The 21,849-nt window shown below is 35.8% G+C and overlaps 2 protein-coding genes across 15 annotated transcripts; both read left to right on the top strand.

Moving 5' to 3' along the window:
- Positions 1–2,138: 2,138 nt before the first annotated feature.
- Positions 2,139–10,790, top strand: LOC125479525 (protein ENHANCED DISEASE RESISTANCE 2-like). 3 transcript variants are annotated; one of them, XM_048588973.1, is made up of 21 exons: positions 2,139–2,518; positions 3,588–3,662; positions 3,767–3,820; positions 3,896–3,961; positions 4,047–4,108; positions 4,325–4,470; positions 4,593–4,639; positions 4,714–4,811; positions 5,344–5,439; positions 5,539–5,603; positions 5,723–5,794; positions 6,258–6,404; positions 6,514–6,821; positions 7,420–7,483; positions 7,577–7,749; positions 8,186–8,287; positions 8,437–8,487; positions 8,594–8,743; positions 8,943–9,038; positions 10,221–10,322; positions 10,485–10,790. In XM_048588973.1, the coding sequence occupies exons 1-21, from the start codon at positions 2,366–2,368 to the stop codon at positions 10,578–10,580; spliced, it is 2,223 nt and encodes a 740-aa protein (XP_048444930.1). In that variant the 5' UTR covers positions 2,139–2,365; the 3' UTR covers positions 10,581–10,790. The 3 variants fall into 3 exon arrangements, with proteins under 3 accessions (XP_048444930.1, XP_048444929.1, XP_048444931.1); XM_048588972.1 differs by having other exon boundaries at positions 5,539–5,617; positions 5,698–5,794; XM_048588974.1 differs by lacking the exon at positions 5,723–5,794.
- A 3,238-nt stretch (positions 10,791–14,028) lies between these two features.
- On the top strand, positions 14,029–20,018 carry LOC125479515 (protein-tyrosine sulfotransferase). 12 transcript variants are annotated; one of them, XM_048588955.1, is made up of 14 exons: positions 14,029–14,308; positions 14,499–14,549; positions 14,654–14,727; positions 15,068–15,245; positions 15,344–15,415; positions 15,935–16,223; positions 16,363–16,503; positions 17,104–17,208; positions 17,301–17,448; positions 17,709–17,758; positions 17,851–17,919; positions 18,002–18,121; positions 18,556–18,681; positions 19,788–20,018. In XM_048588955.1, the coding sequence occupies exons 3-14, from the start codon at positions 14,679–14,681 to the stop codon at positions 19,926–19,928; spliced, it is 1,488 nt and encodes a 495-aa protein (XP_048444912.1). In that variant the 5' UTR covers positions 14,029–14,308; positions 14,499–14,549; positions 14,654–14,678; the 3' UTR covers positions 19,929–20,018. The 12 variants fall into 12 exon arrangements, with proteins under 12 accessions (XP_048444912.1, XP_048444911.1, XP_048444910.1 ...); XM_048588954.1 differs by having other exon boundaries at positions 14,651–14,727; XM_048588953.1 differs by having other exon boundaries at positions 14,494–14,549.
- Positions 20,019–21,849: the final 1,831 nt, after the last annotated feature.

Raw genomic sequence — 21,849 nt, 5'->3', positions numbered from 1 at the left:
CATTCCTATGAGAGGTACTTGGCCCAAATTTTGGGTTTTTTTGTTTCTCGCCCCCCTTGGAAACAGCCTCACAGAACAAATATTACTTCACTGTCTCTCTAAAATTCATTTCCTCTTTTCGTTTTCTCTACGTTTCTCAATTATTTCAATGTTGTGGGGCATTTTTACTCACCACTCTTAAGTGTTGGTAATGTTCATCACCCTACTTATTATCATTAGATGAGTTTAAATTTGAGATATGTGTCTATGTACTACATAGATCTCGAAATTTCAACTCATACAACGGTAATAAGTAGAGTGTGAGCATCACCATCTCTTGAAGGTGATGGGCAAAAATTTTACCATAAGTAGAGTATGAATAGATAGATCCGGCCACCCCATCTCTAAACCCCAACCAGTTTCTACCCCTCTCCAGCCCTTGATCGCCACCTCCCTTACCACCTACAAAGTGAAAATTAGGAGAACCACCTCCGACCACCCCATCTCGACCCACTATTCATACACACCCTTATCCCCATAACATTCCACCATTAAAAAGACCCCAAAGAAAAATATGATAATATTCAAATTGTGATTATAAACAATATATCACTCACTCAATGGTCCAACGCAGTTAGATTTGACTGTCCAACAGTTTCGGCGAAACTCGAGCATGCTAGAAGAACTATGTGGAAGGGGCAGCTGTTGTGTGGCGGGGCAAAGGTTGGGGTTAGGTAGTGATGGCTAAAATCTTTGGGTTTCCTTTTTTTTAGCTGTTGTGTGGCGGGGCAAAGGTCGGGGTTAGGTAGTGATGGCTAAAATCTTTGGGTTTCCTTTTTTTTTTTTTTTTTTTTTTCCGAGTGTAGGAAGAGAATTGTGAGATAAATTTGAAATTTTAATATAAAACTAAGTTGCGTGTAAAAATTGTATGGATTTAAATAGAATTTTCCTTAGACTAATGTTAATTTTGCAAATTTTTTAGCTTGATGTCAAAACCTAAATTCAAAAGAAGAAAATATATTTTGACAACTAACTTTCCACCTTTGAGCGGAAAATACACAAATAACAACAAAAAAACGTAAGTTCACACTCACATTTTCTTGTAGGGGCTTTTAGATCCAGGTCTAAAAATGTAAAGTGTTTTTAGGAGTGAGTCCAGTTATCTAATTATATGTTTTTATTTATTTTATACTCATTTTATATTTTCTAAAAATATTAAAAATCAATTAAAATCTTCTAATATTATGCATTTTCCAACTCCAAAAAAAAATATTTAATATCTTATAACAAAAAAAACTAATATACTAACATAAATTTATCTGCAAAGCATTCTACCCTAACTCAAGTAACAAATATATGAATGTATATAATACCTATATGTGAGATATGAAACCTAATTAAAAGGTAGAAAAAACATAACATACCTACAAGCAAGACACATTAATATGTGACAGGTTGATTATAAAAAACGAATCTGTCATATAGGTAGATAAATATAATTAACATGTGATATATAGGTTGATTATAAAAATTAAAAATAAAACTTATAAATGGGGTTTAAAACAGGAGAAAGAACGAGAAATAACAAAAAGATAAATAAAAAAAAATAAGCAAAGAGATAATTGGGAAGAAATTTGATTTTTATAATAAATCTTATCATTGAACAGATAACTATTGATAATTAAATAATTAAATATAACAAATTGGACTTATTTTAATAAACTGGACTATTCCTACTATTGGCTAAAAAAATTGGACTTATATCAAGTTTCCCCTTTCTTGTATAATCTCTAGTAATTAATAAAATACTCATTGTTAATAAAAATTCTATAAAATTATCAGTTTAATCCTCTAATTAAAATAGAATATGAATAAGAAATATAGAGCAGAAATGTAAACTCTCTTCCTCTCTCCTTCTATTTCAAAAACAAAAATAAAAAAATTTCTCACACACTTTGTCTGTGCCAATATGTTAGTATATAATAATAGAATTTCAAAAGTCCATTCAAATCCAAGGGTAAATAAGTAATTCCACGTACTAATACTATTATTTATTTGCCTGGCAGTTTTTGTCTCATATATGCACTAATTCAGTTGCTTTAACAGAGAGAAAGAGTGGGAAAGAGAGAATCCCACGTACATTTCCAAAGACGAACGCCACGATGCTCTGTATTCAGTAGCTTGAATGAGTCGACAACTTCGGAGGATCACCATACTGCTATCTCATCCGCACTCAAATCTCTCTTTCCACTGCTATTAAACGAGCCGAACCGGGTCTGACTCCGACCCACACACAAACGGAGCCCAAGATTCTGCATGGATGTTGAGATACTGAAAAGTGATCGAATTTGAGAGGTGGGTTTATCGGGGATCGTGGTTAAGCAAAATGGGTATGTCGCAAACCGATCAAAGAATGGAGGGTTGGCTTTATCTCGTTCGTTCGAATCGGATTGGGCTACAGTACTCCCGCAAACGCTACTTTGTTCTTGAAGGCCACTCTCTCAAAAGCTTCAAATCAGTTCCCGTTTCGAACAATGAGGTTCTTGCTCCTCCCTTTCTTTGCCTTTCTAGAAAAAATAAATGACTAGCAAGAGTTAAAGCTAATGAAATTTATCTGCAAGTTTTCAAGTGATTGGCGACTTTTTGGGTTTTTAGTTAGTATTGTATTAATAGAATGGTTTCCGAGTTTTGGTCGTTATTGGCAGGAATGTGCTGTTTGAAAGCCGTTGATGGAGCAATCAAAATTATGCATCGATCATACTGACTTTTGTTGGAGAATGATCTGTTTTTTTTCCCTTTAATTTTCATTGGATCACTATGCAGTTGATTATGTGAATATATTACATTTAAAAATGTATATATGCTTGTGAATATATCTATGCGTTTAAAGTCTGTAACATAATGATAACTGCTTTGGATGAGCATATGAGATACTTGAAGAGTGTTAGAATGCAACTACATCTATGGAGGGCTTCAAACAGTAAGTGTGATGGGGATTATTAGAGTTTCCCCTTAGCTCCGCTTCCAAAGAACATATAAATCTCCCTTTGGAAATACTAATACATTTGGAAAAACTAGACAAGTTTTATTTTGAGGTACAAGGAAATAATCTTCCTGTGAAAACTTGACTGAAAATCAAGAAGTGAGAAGTAAAAAATTGATAGAATTTTGCAAGAACTCATTAGGTAGTTTGACACTTTTGTGGGCTCAGTTGCCTTTTCTTTTTTCTTTCCTTGTACACGCTTTTTCGTACACCCTTGGCTTGCAGAAGTTGGTAATGCCTTTGTTGGAATTTGGCCGTTTGAATCCTACTTTTACTACTGTCCTTTTCATTTAAAGAGCTTTTTGAATTTTTCAATTGGTATATATCATTTGTTGTTTTTAGGATTATGTCCATCATTAACTCAAGAAAAAATGAATTATTTGTGCTTCTGCTTATTTTTATATTAACACAAACTGAATGAGGAACGCTTGAGCTATAATTTGGCCTACAGACAGTTTGAGTGAGAACTGTTTTCTGTCCTTTTGTGATATAGATTTTACAACATTATTAGGTAGGCATAAGTGCAAAAAAGCCTTGATATTTTCCCACATGTTCTGTGTATCAGGATCCTGTAAGCAGTGCTATCATAGACTCTTTCATTCAAGTGACAGACAATGGACGTGAGAGCATTCAAAGAGAAGTATTAGTCTTACAGACTGTCCTACTTTAGCATTGTATTCATATTTCTTGATTATTTTAGCGACAGTGATATATGCATATAACACCTGTTTGTACAACTTATAGGTATTCTTCATTTTCACACTGTATAATACGTCAAATCACAATGATCAACTTAAGGTATGGTAACTATCCTCAACCAATTGTTTCTCTTACAAATTAATGTCAAAATATTGAAAAACTTTAATTTCGTAGTTGGGAGCAAGCAGTCCAGAAGAAGCAGCAAGGTGGATTCATTCCTTTCAAGAGATCGCTTTAAAGGTCTTAACTTTCAAATCCTCAGTATTTGTAATTTACTGTAGATGATTATGCTAAATATGAGTCTAATGTCTATGCATGTATGCAGGGTGGTCCAGATCTAAACGATAATATTTTGCATGGTTCCAATAGCATATGGCAGTCCTTTAGGTGTGATATTTTGTTATCTACTGCTCTTATTTAGTTTTCTTGTTCACCTCATCATGCACATTGGTGTGAGTTTCTTCATTTGGAAGTAACTTTGTTTAACTATGCTTGGCGGCTTTGGTAAACTGGTCGTGGGCTATGGTTTATCTTTGTGGCTCTGATATGATTCTACATTTTCCCCTTTTTTTTTTTTTTTTTTTTTTCTGGGTACTTTTAAAGTATTCATGCACGCAGATTAGGTGGATCTAGTAGCAGAAGTCGCATTAATTCTATAGACTGGAGCCTTTGTTCTTCTACACAAACCGATGCTGTGACAGCCGATGTAATTGCTCCTTCACCTTGGACAATTTTCGGGTGTCAGAATGGTAAGAGTTATTCTCCTCTGTACATTTTGAAGTAGTGAAACTGTGTGCTGAACTTTGTTTATTCTCCTCTCTGCATTTTGAAGTAGTGAATCTGCATGCTGAACTTTGTTACTGTAATACAGGTCTACGACTATTTAAAGAAGCAAAAGATAGGGATTCTCATGGGAAGGTTGGTAGGTTTAATATTCACTACTTGGTTGTATGAAAGATTCGTTCTATTGATTATGTTCCTACCATGAGCAGTGGGACGATTATCCTGCCATAATGGCTGTGGGTGTTGTTGATGGAACTTCAGAAGGCATTTTCCAGACACTTATGTCCCTTGGTCCCTCAAGATCAGAGTAAGTTTGTTGAGAACTTTATGTAGACTGTGGAAACAAAAGATGAGAAAAACTAATCTGAAACTGAAACTATAATTGTTTGAAATTTTCATGCTCAAAAAAGTGTCCAACACAATGGCAATGATGCTGCACAAATCCGAAAATGGAAGCTCCAAAACAAATCCAATATGGAAGCTCAAAATACTTTAATAAAGTCAAACATTATGTTAAAACACTTAAGACCAACCACCCACCCCCCTATACATTGTTAGAAACGATGAGGCATAAACTACACCCTGTGCCTTTGTGTACAAATTGTCTAGGCTTACATCATGATCTCCATCATAACTCCTTAGCCTTTATATTACCGGTGGTTTCATTTGAACGTTGAAGCGGTAACCTATATGATGTAGTGAGTGGTCTGCCTTTTGTCTTTGTATTTACTCCTCTTGACCATATCTGTATTATACATGTATCCATTAATTTCTTATCCAAATTGCCTTATATGAAGCATTTTTGTAATTGAACTTAACAATGATAAACCATGTTGTAGATGGGACTTCTGTTTCTACAAGGGAAATGTGGTTGAACACCTTGATGGTCATACGGATATCATTCACAAGCAGTTATACAGCGATTGGTTACCATGGTCAGGCCCCTGGCCTACAATAATTTTGAATTATGTTCTGAAGCAGTTGTGTAAGTGTTTCTTTTTATAGTTACAAAATCAACATTTCATATATTGCAGGGGAATGAAGCGAAGAGATCTATTGTTGCGGCGTTATTGGAGAAGGGAAGATGATGGGACATATGGTAGTATTGAAATGGTGGTTTTTTTTTGTATTTTGTTTTTTTTTTTTTTTCCTCTTTTGCATTTAATTTAAAAGTATATTGATACCGAAATTAGCTTCCTTTGGTGTCTTCTTTCACAGTTATTCTCTACCATTCTGTGTTTCCTAAGAGGTGTCCACCGCAGAAAGGCTACGTCCGTGCCTGCCTTAAAAGTAATGTATGCTTAGATTTTACATATTTATAAATCGCCTAGACTTTACAAGTGTTTAATATAGGATAGTTGTCCGGAGCTTGGACGTTTAATAATATGAGTAAGAAGCATTGGGGTATTCATTCCTTCAACGAATTTGCGCGTGTGTGTGTGTGTGTGTACTCGCGTACAAGAGTATGTGCATGAGTTGAACTTGATACAGCGTCAACGTGGTAGTATTATAACTTTGGTGCATATTAGTGTGGATAGGTACAACTTTTATGGTTGTGATACATCCAGAGTTGATAAAAACTATATTCTCCTTCCACTTCCTGTTTTAAGTTTAAATTTAATTTGTACAACTGCCTGTTCAAGATTTTATTGTGAGTTCTAGTGGTTATTGCTTAGTGGATCTTTTCGGCTGGAGGTGCATAATTTGAAAGTTAATAATGGAAAGATTTTGAGACATTTACCACTCTTTGCAGGTGGAGGATATGTTATAACCCCTTTGAACCAAGGGAAACAATCAGTTGTGAAGCACATGCTTGCTATTGATTGGAAATTCTGGAAATCTCATCTACAAAGCTCTGCAGCCCGATCTATGACCATCAAAATGCTAGGGAGAGTTGCTGGTATTTCTATACTCTTGATTGATAGAGCTTTATATATTTACAAAGCTCTTCATTGTTTACATTATTTTGAGGTCTACTTATTGAATCAAAAGAATAAATTTATTTGTAGCACTACGGGAGTTTTTCAGAACACAAGGAAACTATTCGTCCTCAGAATTTTCATTGGGAGAGCTAAGGAGAAACTTTAGTTTGCAACAGAATGAAGGGGAAGGTGAGGCTGATGCTCCAACAGTGATTGGGGATGGAAGGACGAAGGAAAATTTTGCTGAAGAAGTAGAAAAAGCACCTTCCGAACATTCTAGTCTTGTTAGCTTGAGTGATGCTTCTGATGAATTCTTTGATGTGCCAGAACCACCATACAGTGATCAATCAGAAACTGACTGGATTCCTGATTTTGGCTCAGAAATGCACTCACAGGTAAACGATGTGGGCATAAATTTGTGACATTTAGACAATCATTCCACTTTTATGCTCCTTTACTTCTACGCGGTTACTAGGTGGTTCTTGTGTGTTGCCACCAATGTTCTCTCTCCCTCTCGTGTATACAATTTTCATAAAAACTCATTTTGGGTCCAAAACATCATCACGTTGACCTCTGTACATAGTCTTCCATAGTTCAGTCCACTACATCCTGCACTGCTCATAACTTGTTATAGAAATCTTGACCTGCTTAGTTACTTGTATTTGTGGCTTATTCTCATGTCTTTTTACCTTCTAAAGTTCCACACTAGTGCTTGTATCTATCTTGTTGGTTTGCCATCTGGATGGTGGACCCACAATTATTTCGTATTCTACTATGCTCTTCACATGTGGGTCTTCAACCTTTAGAGCCCAACATGTGGAATATAAGTTATATAACTTATATTAGGAGGTTGCGGTAGCTGGGATTTTGGCTCAGGATCTTCTGCTTTCGTACCTTGATAAGCTTGTTAGTTTGCTTAAGCGGTTAGGATGTGGACCAACAATTATTTCGTATTCTAAGAGTTTCTAACTTGGCTCTGATTGCACCTTGCAGAACATACATCATCCCAAGTTGTCAACTGCTGCTGGTTTTGTGAAAAGATTGCATGATCTTGCAGGTTATTATGGTGTTTAATATTTTTGTCTTAACATTTTATGCCTTTGTATATCGCCCTTGTTGATTTAGTTTTCTGTGTGATTGTGTGCTGCAGTTCAGAAGAGGGGCTATGTGGACCTACAAGAGATGGCGACGGAAGACATTACCTGCCACTATGGGTCTACCCTTCCAAAAGATTCAGCTTGTAATTTGGCTTCCAGTTGGACTTCAGCAGATCCTTCTACTTTCCTAATTCGTGGCAATAGTCATCTGGAAGACCATAAGAAGGTTTGGACGGAAATGTCTTAGATATAGTTGTCTAGCATGATTTTTTGGAAAAAATTGCTCACGTTTTACAATTATGTTCATCATACCAATTACCAAATGGTTTGCAGTCGAGCTTTGAGGTTGTATATCCTTTGAATGCTGATTTGGGTTGCATGTTCTTGGTATGCTGATTTATGTGTTGCTTTATGATCAATGAATTTTAGGTGTCGGCTGTGAAATTTCTTTCAATATCAGTTTCCTTTAGTAACCATGGTGTTAATAAGCGTAAAGTTTTCATAATAATAGTTTCCAACTGTAGTTCATAGGAATTTCTAATCCAGGGCTCTTTAAATGTTCTTTTTCTTTCTCCTCTTGAATGTTGCTGATACGTCAGTTGGCAGTTGGAGTTTTAACCTGCGTTTCTAGTCCTTATCTTTCACTGCTTTCTTTTGTTCAGGTCAAGGCTAAGGGCACGCTGATGCAAATGGTAGCTGCGGACTGGCTAAAATCTGACAAGTGTGAAGATGATCTTGGAGGTCGCCCAGGGAGCATTGTTCAGGTCTTTATTTAACTGAGGATTTGTGGTTTTTTCTTTAATTCCTAAGATTTTTCCTAGCCAGTTATCACATATAGGGTTAACTGAAAACATAGAATTAAGAAAAGGACGAATGTAATTTACACACTTTTCACAATCTTGTGTTTCTGCAGAAATATGCGGCACAGGGTAGGGGAGAATTCTTCTTCATCGTGAACTTTCGGGTAAAATCCATCTTATATGATTTTTTTTTTTTCTTCCTATTATTACTATTTGCATGTTATTGCCTGTCACCTATCAATATTTACGAAATTATCTGTTTTGACTCAGATCCCAGGTTCAAGCTCAACTACATATAGCCTGGCACTATACTATATGATGAATTCTCCAGTTGAAGATACACCCTTGCTAGAGAGTTTTATCAAGGGGGATGACGCCTATAGAAATTCAAGGTTTAAGCTGATACCATACATATCTAAGGTTGGTACATGCAATGATTGCTGTAATCCTGTTGGAATGGCATACTCGGTCTTCTCCCGTCATCTTGTTGAAAAGAAAATGCATCTTTTACTGGTGTTGTTCAAGTATTTTGATCTCTAACTAAGTTTAATTCTGTTAAACCTTTCTCTCTCCGTCTAACTAAGATCAATTAAATTTTAACTGTTACTTCTGTCCTCAGGGTCCATGGATTGTGAAGCAGAGTGTGGGAAACAAAGCGTGCCTCATCGGTCAGGCATTTAAAATCAATTATTTCCACGGGAAAAACTACTTGGAGGTAAACTTGAAGAAACAATTATTGAAGCAGAAACAATAAAGTACAAAAAACTATCTCAATCATTGGTGTCACGACACTTTCATACCTCATCTTTTAAAATTGACAATGTCATACCTCATCTTACGAATTTGTGTCAATGTTATACCTTCCGTTAGCTTGCCGTTAATTTGTCAGTTAAATGCTGACGTGGCTTGATCCATACCCTATTTTCTATTAAAAAATTTAAAAAATATTAAAAAAACTAAAAACAAAATCATTTAATATTTTTAAATATTAAAATAATAAAGAAAAGTTAAAAAACAAAAAAAAAAAACCTTTTGTCCCTTACACCCCCCTCGCCCCTTCTCTCTGTCCCCATCTTCATCTTCTTCCCTGCTTAATCTTCGAAGAAGAAGAAGGGAAAAAAAAAAAAAAAAACCCCAACCCAATTCGTCCGCGCCCCCCCCCCAACAAAAACAAATCCAACCCCCTACAACCCAAAAAGAAGAAGAAGGAGGAGGAAGAAGAAAAAGAAGAAGAAGAAAAAAAAAAAAAAAAACCCGGATCCCGTTGGCCAGGCCGATTCCGTGGGTGGAGAACCTGGGCGCGGAGAAAATGAGGGGAATGGGTTTGGATTTAAAGAGTGTGGTGTGTAGAGGAGGGAAGAGGGTGGGTGCGGGGGAAGACAATTGGTTTTTTTTTTTTTTTTTCTTTTTTCTAGGTTGTAGCAGATAGGGGGAAGAAGAGGAAAGAAGATGAACATGGGGGAGAAGAGAGAGAGCGCTGGGGGTGGGGGAGGACAAAGCGCGCAGAGAGGAAGTTTTGTTTGGTTTTTTTTTATAACTTTTCTGTATTATTTTAATATTTTAAAAATATTAAATGATTTTTTTTTAGTTTTTAATAATTTTTTAATAGAAAGTGGGTCATGAATCAAGCCACGTCAGCATTTAACTGAGAAATTAATAGAAAAACTAACGGAGATATGATATTGGCAGAAATTCGTAAGATGAGGTATGACATTGTTATTTTAAAAAGATGAGGTATGAAAGTGTCGTGATACCAATAGTTGAGGTAGTTTTTTATACTTTACAAATATTATTGTTGCCTGCATGCAGCCAAATCAAATTTGTAGTAATAAAATGACGTCGTTTGTTCAAATTTATCTAATACATGCTAATTCTGAAATCATTGGCTATCATTCAGCTTGGTATCGACGTCGGATCATCCACCCTTGCCAGGGGCGTGGTTAGTCTTTGCATTGGGTACCTAAACAATCTGGTCATTGAGTTGGCATTTTTAATACAGGTAAACATCCATGTTATCAGTTTGTTTCTTATCTAAAGAGGTAAAGATATTCATCTGCACGTTAAATGTTGCCTAAAATGCACTCTTAACTATTTAGAAAAATCGATTTCCCTTGACAACTTATTCCATTTTTATGCTTGACTTTCGGTGCTTGTTGCTCAGGCAAACACGCCAGAGGAGCTTCCGGAGTTTCTTCTTGGAGCCTGCCGCCTTAACCACCTTGATGCCTCCAAGGCTGTTTTAGTTCAACCGTGGTAATATCCGTATTGTCATACTGTTGAATTGAACATAAAGCCTAGATAATGGAAATTCAGGGCTGGTTCTTCTCTGCAAACTTACTGGCAGAGGTCAGCATCCCTAGCGATGGGCTCTATATGGGGCTAGAAAAGGGTGGATATAGCCCATTTTAGAGCTCCAAAGAATCTTTGAGGCTTTATAAAATAATCTCTTCCAATGAAGGGCTATATATTTCGGGTTTGATTAGGCGATGTTTTTTTTTTTTTTTTTTTTGTTGTGAGCTTTTATTAAGTTGATTTTTGGACGTGCTATCTTAATATTTTTTTTTTATGGACCTTTCAACTAAAAAGTTCAAAATGTGACAAGGTTAGATTTAATCACTTATCAATTGTTCATTGGATTAGATTTTCTTATCTCAATCTCATCCGTTGAAAAAAAGCAAATCCCCACTTCGCCCTCTGAAATAATTTGATTTTTCACGTATAGCACAACAATTTACCTAGCACCAATTGGTAAATTAGTATCATACAATTTTGAAAAAAAAATTATTTGAAAATTTCATCCACCAATGTCTGTGAACGTTAAATCAATTTGAAATTTCATCCACAATTTTAGCCAAATTGAAAGAAAATAAGTAAGAAAAAAGAATTAAAAAATAATAAATAAAAAAAAGGTGAGTATAAGTGTATTTGCAAGTGAAGGGAGAGTGATAGAATTTTTCTCATATGGGTCGCTACTTTTTTTGTGGGACCCACTGTTTTTTGGGGCTAAATGTAGCCCGATTTTATGCTACCCAAGAAACAAAGTTGCTAGCCCCGATGGTGGATCTAGCCCTATTTTCTGGCTCATTAGGGATGAAATTTCTTGCTAAAGCTTGAAATGTTGTAGCCTCATGGAGGATAGAGCCCTCATCGGGATGCTCTTATTCAATCAATTCAATTCGATGTTGGGAACACGGCGTAGCAAGCATTGTAGATTTCATTAGGATTTGATATTTCACCTTTGTAAAGATGGCATTTCTCATTGATGCTCGTTCTTCGATTCATTTTTTTTTTTTGGTTTCATCGTATTATCAAATGTTTCTTGTCTATTGTTTGAGATGATCTTCATAGAATTCACAAATCAATTGAAGTTATTATGAAACTATTAAAATACCAAAATCAGTACAGTGAAATATCTTCCACACAAACCAGTGCTAATTGTAACACCTCTCCTTTCGTAACTCCCTTTCTGCCCCTAATGAGTGCATAAAAGGCATCTATGGTGGTAATATTTTTGAATTTGTGTTGTAAGAATTGTTTTGGTAAACGAAAATGACAAGCAAAATTTTGCATCTTAAAGGTTTGAGAATATTGTCTGGTAGTTCAAGCTAAAAAGGAAAATTGTGAAAAGTGTGTCGAAAATGAAAGAAACAGGAAATATGCGTTTTGTGAGTGGGGTAGTGGTGACAACAATTGCAATGGGAGTCGGGTATGAGCCATGGAAAAGGTTATTCGGGTGGTGGTGGTGACGGCAATGATAGTGGATGGTGGCGGAAATGGTGTTCAAGGTAATTATGGCGGCAGCGGCGGTCCTGCCGATGGCAGTGGTGGAGGAAACGAAGATGTTCAACAATGATGATATGATGATAATGAGTGGTAATTATGACGACTTTTGTAAGATGGTGATGGTGATAGCGATGATACTAGCGGGTGTGGTGGTTGTGATGATCTTGGTAAGGTTATTAACTTGTGATGACATTACATGATTTGTTTGTTTTTTTTTTTTTGAAAACTCTAACTTTGTTTTGTACATTTTTTGAAACTTAAACTTTCCATGAAATTCTCATATTCCATGTGTACATGTTCTAGTGGCTCATTCACACTATCACTACGGTTATAAATACTTTTATTTTTCGTACAGTTATCTTCAATACCTTCAATTAAGATTAACTTTGATAACTGTCATTCATAATTTTTGAACTTATCTCATATTCCATGTGTACATGTTCTAGTGGCTCATTCACACTATCACTACGGTTATAAATACTTTTATTTTTCGTACACTTATCTTCAATACCTTCAATTAAGATTAACTTTGATAACTGTCATTCATAATTTTTGAACTTAGAAATGTTTTCTAACCAAATTAAAGTTAAGTCTCTAACCAAATAAAAATTAAGTGCCAATAAATTAAGGAAACTATTATTAGCACTCCAAAAATCTCATTATACACTCCTTACAAGTGTATTTTTTTTTTAATTATAGAAAATTTAGAGTGCAAAATAAAATTTTAGAAGTATCAATAACAATTTTTTAAATTAATTGTCACCTATGAAATTTAAATTCAAAATTTATTTTGACAACTTGAAGATTAAATTTCAGTAGAACAGGATCATTCAATTAATTATAAAAATATAAGTAGTGGAGTAGTTGTAAAGTTGATGGGTCTCCCACTCCCACAGGATGTATGTAGCACTAAGAAAATGAAAGAAACAATGGCACAAGGAGCATTGCATTAGCATTAGCATGTGACAAAACATCATGTGGGGTGTGGGGATAGGCAGAGGGCTCCACTCTTCTTTGGGCCCCCACCCCCATACAAACACATATCATATTTACACGCACACCAACCAGACCAGAGTACATCAGAATAGAATTATCTCCTTTCTTATTTGAATGGTAACGATTAAGTCACGTCAACATTTTATATTAGTTTTTTTATAAAAGAAGAAAGATAAAATGAAAAATATGAAAAGAAAGAATGAAAGAAAATGAAAAAAAATAGGAGAGAATCCTAGTCCGTGTCCCCATTGTCGAACCATGAGAGCTACACCCTGTGTCGCACTACCAACACCTCTGCCCCACTCTTCCAACTTAAAAACCATCATCTTTTTTCTTAACCTGCCTTTTGGCCTGGGGATATTAGTCATTTTGGCCTTCAGATGTTTAATTAAGCCCACAATTTTGTTCTGCTTAATTAGTTCGATGAAACATTTTCAGTTTAAATTTCATGAACGTCAGTTTGTAAATAAAACAACATAATATCCCTTAACGTCTCGAGATTAAATTTTATGAACGTTAATCTGCTACTATAACAAATATAACATCTCTTACCAGTCTTGAATTTAAAAGTTTTCATATTTATTTCTATTGTAAATGAGTTACAATATTATCAATGTTAATTAATGAATCCTTGAACAACAATGTCACGGTCACCCTGATCAATATAATGGTGGTTGTGTCCTATGGCTATGGCTACCATAACTAGAGTTATAGCCATGGTGCTTATCGTTTACAAGACCAATTATAGTTGGGTCTCGACGTAGCGAATCACGAATATTATGTTTGTTTTTTAAAATATTCGATCTTAATTAGAGTAAAATATCGCTTTGTAATAAGAAGAATGGTGTTCTAAAATTTTCATATGACGAGTTTGCCCCTGGAGACCATACAGCGAAACCTTCCATTTGGAGTCTCGCGCGCGCACAATTATACGGACACATGCACAGATAGATACATCATACACTGTATCTTTTGCATGACCATCCTCACTCACAACCGCAGAGAGTTTGAGAGAAACAAAATCCTGAGAAAATCAGGGTGTTTGGCTGCTGAGAAAATTTGAATCCGGGTGGGACCGACCGGCCTTTTCAGGATCTCGGGAAGGTTCTGAAAGGTGGGGCCCTCATCCCTCATTCATCGTCTTCCGTTTGTCTGCTACACTCCCAACACCGTTTTATGAACACAACACCCCCGGTTTCGATACAGGTATCGAATTTTGTTCCATTGCCCCCTTTTTTCGCTCTCCTTTCTTGTCGTTAGGGTTTTCAATTTTGTGGGTTCCTATAAGTTTGCATATTTCCGTATCTCAGCTTTGTAGTTCCGGAAATGTCTGGTCTTTGTTTTGAATTTTGGGGGTTTGGGTTCTAATCCTGTTTGGTTGGTAGGAAAAGAAGAGATTTTTCTGGGAAAATTTTGCACAAGCAAAGCAAATAGAATTAGTTTAAAGGTGTGCTGATAGATACTCTTTTTTCATTTGATATATATGTTTTTTATTGAACTCTTTTGAAAGATGCCAACTTTGAATATTGTTAAATTTGTTACTTGTAGCAGTGGTTGGAGAATAGGAATAAGGCGTATGGATTTTACTCTGAAATTCTCTATCCTGCTGTTGCTTCTCGGATTCGGTATGTATTGAACACAATTTATGTCTCTTATGCTTGCTCTTGATTTATTCTTTATCATTTCTTAGTTTTTAGTCTTCAAGTTAGCTCTTTTGGTCTTGGTAATACCGTACAATGTAGTTTTTAAATATATGTTCGGGCAGTTTAGGTGGGATTGTTTGGAGATTAACATTATGCAATGTGAACCAATTTGAGTAACAAACGAAATGGCAGACGTGTTGTCTTGAGTAAATCGTTTTTTGGTTACTTTCTTTCTGTTTTCTTTTGGTTCGTTTCGTTGCATTACTTGGGTAGTTATATTGGTCAGGATGCTATTCTTTGGGTTCGCATAACTCATCCACAGCTTCTGTATCAGTGAATGCTTCGCCTTTTACGAATGATTTTGGTCATTGTGAAAGAGTTGTCAAAAAATGGGCCTCTTCTTCACTTGAACAAGAAGTTAAAGAAGACAAACACAGACTGAGGGATTTGCTGTTTTTCCTTCATGTGCCCAGAACAGGAGGACGTACGTATTTCCACTGGTAATTCCACATAAGTCCAACTTTTTAACCTATAGATTGACACCCATAATTTTGACAACTGTATTAATGCGTGGTTTTGGCTATATATACACTTGCAGTTTCTTGAGAAAGCTGTACTATAGCTCTCTGGAATGTCCTCGATCTTATGATAAGCTTCGATTTGATCCTAGGTAAGATACTGTGTTCTCTTTTCTAACTTCTGTTCTTGACATTTCCAGTTCAGTGAGTTCCAGAATTCAAATAATTTGGTTAACAAAGAACCACTAAACTCAAGGTTTATACCATTTTTATAATTGAGCATTGAACTGTTACAAAGGTGTGATAGACTTACAGCTCAGATGTCCTTATGCTAGAGCGGCTAGAATTGTGTTGAGTTAGTTTTACAGGAAGGCTGTTCTTATATGGAAAATAAACTTGGAAAGGGGAAGGGTTTATGATTTATTGTTACAGCATCACTTTTTTTTTTTTGACTGATAGGCGTAAATTTTCATAGAAACTTACTTCACAAGGGTATCATATTTGCTTTCACTAGGCTTGCATTTTAAAAAGTAATGCCAAGCCTGAAGTCAGCAACTAAGTTGGAGGCCTACAGATCTATAATAGTCTGTTGCCCTTTCATTTACCTATTCCTTTCTTAATTTTTCATATATTTGCATTTCTAGTAGGTGTTAATTCTGTACCCTTTGCAGAAAGCGACATTGCAGGTTGTTGGTTACTCATGATGACTATAGCATGATGTCCAAACTTCCCAGGGAGAGAACATCAGTAGTGACAATACTTAGGGATCCAGTTGACCGTGTTTTTAGTACATACGAATTTTCGGTAGAGGTAGCTGCTAGGTTTCTGGTACATCCCAACTTAACTTCTGCAACACAAATGGCAAGACGTATACGTTCAAAGACTAAAGGAGTAAGCACACTGGATATTTGGCCATGGAAATATTTGGTTCCATGGATGAGGGAAGACCTTTTTTCCCGGGTATGTTATTTTGGTTCTGTACTGCTTGGACCTAGTTGACCTTTTTGGTTCCGCAGCTCTCATGCTTGGTATATTTCTGTTAAAGTGCTGTATTTCTCCTTTGCACATTATTTGTGATTGTATTGACTTTTTTGGACAGAGAGATGGTCAAGAGCATAGAGGCTCAGATGATGTTCAGAGCAATGACCCATACAACATGGAGGAAGTTGTGATGCCATTACACGAGTACATCAATGACCCTATAGCTCAAGAAATTGTTCACAACGGAGAAACATTCCAGGTTGTTTATTCTCCTATAGTTTTAGAACATCGTGGAAATTGTTAGTGCTTATTTTTAGTTTTGCTCCATCCGTAAGTTGTGAAAATGCTAGAAAGCTTTGCTTAGAGTCTTAGATACTAAATAGTTGCTTATTTTTCTTAATAATGAGATTCCGCACATAAAACCTTTTTGTTGATTTTTCTTCTACTTTGACTGATTTAATGTTTTTATATTATGATCCAATGTCAATATATTGGCTGCGGTACTGAGATATCAGCCAATATTTTGACCTTGGTGGTACCAACACAGAATCTAGTGTATAAGGGATATCCTTGCACTTTGTTGTTGAAACTTCAGCAATCTTTGGGGGTGTTAAAACTTTTTGAATCTCGACTAATTTGAAATGCTTTAGTAGTTTCCTGAAGCAACTACAGGCAGCTGCTTTTTTGTCTCACTTTTCCTAATAGGCTCCTTCTTTGGGGTAGAAACCTATCACAAGTGGACCCCTCAGTGGCTAGAAAATGATGAATTTATGAGATCTCTTTATGTTGAAGCATCATTACACACACATATGTATATAATACTTTAATTTATTATATGGTTGACTTTCTAGTTCAAAAGGTTGCAGGATTGACAAACAACTCCTATCTATCAGAATCACATGAAGTGCGCCATTGTGTACAGAGGTATAAACATCTTGGTGAACATGTCCTGGAAGTTGCAAAAGTAAGGTTTCCATAGTATTTTGTATAAATGTTTTATCACATAATCCATTTTTCCCTATGGTTGTAATCTGTAGCGATTTGTAAATTTTTCAGAAGAGGTTGGATGATATGTTATATGTTGGTCTCACTGAGGAGCACAGAGAATCTGCAACCATGTTTGCAAATGTAGTTGGCGCCCAGGTGATTTCACAGCTAGGAGGATCAAATTCTAGTGAGGAGAGTGCTACTGAAAGCAAACCCGGTCAGTGTGGCATCTACTTAAAATTTCTGTTATTTAACCTTGTTCAGGTGCAGTACTCTAAAAAAAATGGAGTTGTAGCACAAAGTTGAGAATATTTAGTTTGAGTTTGAACTGTATAATGCCTCAAGCTGCGTTTGGGTATTACCAAATTATATGTTGCATATTGCTTGGGGCAGCATGTTGATTTTTGATAATTGCTATATAGGGTTGATTTACACTATAAACCTGGCATTCATCTTATTTCTCTGCTTGTGCTACAGAACAGAGCTACTCAGTTTCAGATTCCAAGTCAGATAATAATGACCTTCGGGTAATTAGAAAAGGCCATCATCAGTATGTGGATTGCTTCATATTGGAAAATGATTTAGCAGCTTTCTTACTGCTGTTTTTTTAATATGACAGAACAGAACCCTAGATGGAAAGGAAAGTGAGATTGCTTCACCTGAAACTGTTGAAGCAGTGAAAGGAAATGTAAGCCATTTTTCAATTTGGCACAATGATAGTTGATCTGGCTTCCACTTTGTTGACTTTGATCCTCGCTACACATTATTAGATGACTGTGGGAGAGCTTATGAAAGCTTATGAAGACTGCATTTCTAGTTTACGAAAGACCCAAGCAAACCGGCGCACCTCTTCTTTGAAGAGAATCTCCCCCGCAAACTTTACTAAGCAGGTAGCATTAAGTTTCTAGTTTCTTCAAAGTAGATGGTACAATAGATGATGTTTTACATCATTCATTAATGTCTGTGCACAGCATCCATTCATCCTTGTACTCAATTCTCTTCTTGGTTAGATGCACCTGTAATCTATAACATATAGAACCTCTGATTTATCGGATATAAATATTGCAAACCGCATGTTGCCTTTTCTGGTGGAACTATCAAAATAAAAATTAAAAAAACCCTTTAGTTTAAAAAACTGCTAAAGTGGAGAGGAAAAAAAAACACTTATATAATAAGGATAAATTAGTAAACTGAATAATTAAACACAAACTAAGGAGACTACATTGGATGGCCAATTGGCATGCCCTACGTGCCAAGAGGCAAAATACTCAATGGGCTCTCTCTTCTCCTTTTGGATGTCATTCTGACCGTTAAAAATTTACAGGCACGCCTCCAGGTTCCTGAAATGGTCCTCCAGCAGATAAGGGAACTTAACCACCTTGATGTGGAGCTTTATAAATATGCACAAAATATCTTTGCAAATCAACATAAGCGTAATTTTGGCATCACAGTAAGTTTCTTTTTTACAAGGCTAATAATTCCCTATGTTAAATAAATACATATGCATGTGGCAAGATGTGTTAGACTATTTTATAGTGTCTGCTTTTCTCTTAATTTGATAAATTTACAGTCAACCATGACTTTTTTAGTTTTGTCAGACTCAAAATTGGGCTTGGAAGAGAAAATGTAGTTGTGGTTGAAGAAAATACTTTGCGATGTTGTAGGAAATTGAAACCTTTTATAGGCTTTCATGTTTTGATGTTTTACAGGTGGTATCCAACATTAACTTTTAAACTCTGTTATAATGGGGGTTTGGAACTGAAGTAGTAATTGTTGCCGGAAATTGTTAATGGTGGTTTGGATTTAGAATATAGAAAATCCTTCCTGAGGCTGCTTGACCTCAAATCTGTCTTGTGAATTGTATTCAACCAAGCATCATGGTTATTTTCATTATCCAAATCATATCCCTCTGTTTGTTTGTCATGAGAGAGTCACTTGGGTTTATCCCACAATTACAATAACCATTAGACGTTCACTGGGAACCTCTATGTAGTGTCCTTGTTGGGACGTATGTGGTTATTTTCTTTTATGCATATGCGGAGTTCGAGCTTTTATGTATCGCTTTGAAGTGTGGTGATGGCCTTGTTCTTGAACATGTTGCCTACTTGTTTTACATATTCTGTACATAATCATCGAACTGGTCCCGTGCTCTTGCCTTTTTACAAAAACAGGATGTCATTATGATTGGAATGCTTTGGCCACATGGCATGTTCCTGAACATATCTGCTTCATTATGATTGACGTGCGGCGATGGCCTTGTTCTTGAACATGTTGCCAACTTGTTTTACATATTCTGTACATAACCATCAAACTGGTCCCGTACTCTTGCCTTTTTACAAAAACAGGATGTCATTATGATTGGAATGCTTTGGCCACATGGCATGTTCCTGAACATAACTGCTTCATTATTTTGCTTAGCTGTTTACGGAAAACTGAAATTTGTATTTCTGTGTTGTCTGTTAAGGGGAGATGCAGGAAGAAATTTAGCCGTTTTAGCACCCGAAATAATTTGATTGAACAAACTTAGTTCCATTAACTAATGCATCTAAATTGCAGGGAATTTGGGAGAGGATGCAGAACAGCACATATGGCACGAGCATGAAGGTCCTCTCGTTAGGCGGAACTCTTGTTTTACTCCTTTTGGCCTTCTATGTATTTGTTAACGCCCGAAGAAGAACGTCAAAAGTTAAAATATGAATGTATCTTGATAGACTGGAAACATCACACCGGTTTAAAATTATTGAGAAACCTGATGGAAAGAAGGTGTCGCATTTGCTTTAGTTTGCATCCTTTGTGTTTGTTTTATGGGGTTTTGTTAATATAGGTTCAATTTATTAAGGTGGAGGGTTTTCATTCTTTGGTCATTTACCTTCCACACCGTTGTTAATTTTCATCCATTGATGTTTTTCGATTCATTCAATCCGATGGTTAAAAATTAAAAATGGTGTGTGGATAGCACCATCCATCTTTTAACAACTGATGGCAGCTAACGTTTAGCATTTTCTTTTTATACTCAAAAGATGGGAGCTTGGCTCCTAAAGGTTGGGGAGTAGTTACTCATCAATTTACTTCGTGTTGGATTCACAGAATTTCGTGTTTATTATAAATCACTTTGTAAATATCACCTTTTACTAAAAAATTAATTAGAACTAAGTTTGTTAAGTTAATCAATTGTCGCAAATAGATAGACCGTTCATAATGTTATTACCGTATTTGTTTGTTTTTGTATAATTTGATGACTAAGAAAGTTGTCTCTAAGTTTAATTTTATCAACATCTCAAGGGTTACATTGTTAACAACAGATAATGTCAAAAAGTAAGCAGTGTAGACATATATGTTTGGGTGATGGATTTCCAAGTCACGGGATTGAAAGTCAAACTATGAAGAAAATATCACAAAATGTTGTATAGGAGGGTTAGAAAATGCATCATATAAGCACTATAAGGCATATGAGGGGGATAAGTTGAAAGAAGTCATTTGCAAATCCCTTTTATACATATGCCCTTGTAATGTTCTATTGTGCATTTCTTACTTCCTTACATCCGACGTTTTGTGATCAATTTTTTTTTTTATAATTTGGCTTAAAAGTCCATGACTTGAAAATTTCGAGCTCAAATATAGCCCGATGTCGGAAAATGAGCAGTGTAGCACAAATTAAAACGCTCTGCGCATGCTTACCAAATGAACATTTCTAAACTAATCGTTTAGCTTATACATCAACCAACGATTAGCTAATGTTTGTTGATGATCTCTGGCCGTACATACTACTACTTCGACGTACCTTTTTCGCTTCGCATATGGCATTTACATTCTCCACAACATCAACCATAAGTTTGATTACATGGCGTTCCATTTGAGCAAGAAGCTATGTTCTTTTGAAGCTTTCATTCATGAGTCCTCCTACTTAATGTTGCATTAACATGCATAAAAACGCTTCTTTAATTAACAGTCCCGCGCGTAAGTTATATTATATGTGAACGTCTCTTGACAAATCCAAACGTCTAAAAAAATAGATCTAAACAAAAAATTTTGAGTCACGCGTAATGTGCGTTTAGAGAGACCAGTGTTGTATATATAAGGAAGAACTGAAACTAAAACTTGGCGATTGGTTTTGATGGTTTGAAAATACATAAATCATACTTTAGGCATTCAGGTTTGTGAGTGTTGAGATGGTTGCTTGACCTCAAAGGGAGTTGGCTTGGGGATGAGGATACTCTTCAGATCCTCTTTATGAGGATTCTAGGGATCGTTACATCCTAATTGTTCAACGTACATCGTGCGATCAGTTTTTGTTAAGTACTATTTGTGTTTAATTTTATATTTAAAATTCAAAATAATTTATAACCATATGATGTACCATGAACGGTTAAGATATGAAGATCCAGATGGGATCCAAATCCTTGGCTTGGCGACCATCAAGGCTATTTTCATTCTCCAAATATTGTCCTGCCTGTTTGTCCATCACGAGAGCAGTTTGGGTTCGTTGTACAGTAACATTTTAGATGTTCATTTTGTACCTATCTTATATGTCCACATGCACTTGTGCAAACATTGTCGGAAAGTTATTTATTTTATTGTTTGTGAATCTTGTTTATCTGTTTTTTAGGTTTTACCCTTT

Source organism: the organism of the source record quoted next, unplaced genomic scaffold (genome assembly GCF_019419815.1).
Source record: "Pyrus x bretschneideri cultivar Hongxiangsu unplaced genomic scaffold, Pyrus_bretschneideri_v1 Contig29, whole genome shotgun sequence".
Lineage (NCBI taxonomy): Eukaryota > Viridiplantae > Streptophyta > Magnoliopsida > Rosales > Rosaceae > Pyrus > Pyrus x bretschneideri.
The sequence above is the reverse complement of the archived record's forward strand: the minus strand, read 5'-3'. Positions and strand labels throughout refer to the sequence as shown.

What these genes read in the sequence shown, in the direction of transcription:
- LOC125479525 (XM_048588972.1), top strand. Translation starts at nt 2,366, where the DNA reads ATGGGTATGTCGCAAACCGATCAAAGAATGGAGGGTTGGCTTTATCTC. An exon ending in ATCACAATGATCAACTTAAG is followed by an intron (nt 3,821 to 3,895) that starts GTATGGTAACTA and finishes TTAATTTCGTAG; the next exon opens with TTGGGAGCAAGCAGTCCAGA. An exon ending in CGTCCGTGCCTGCCTTAAAA is followed by an intron (nt 5,795 to 6,257) that starts GTAATGTATGCT and finishes CACTCTTTGCAG; the next exon opens with GTGGAGGATATGTTATAACC.
- LOC125479515 (XM_048588952.1), top strand. Translation starts at nt 14,679, where the DNA reads ATGGATTTTACTCTGAAATTCTCTATCCTGCTGTTGCTTCTCGGATTC. An exon ending in CAGATAATAATGACCTTCGG is followed by an intron (nt 17,759 to 17,850) that starts GTAATTAGAAAA and finishes TTAATATGACAG; the next exon opens with AACAGAACCCTAGATGGAAA. An exon ending in CCGCAAACTTTACTAAGCAG is followed by an intron (nt 18,122 to 18,555) that starts GTAGCATTAAGT and finishes AAAAATTTACAG; the next exon opens with GCACGCCTCCAGGTTCCTGA.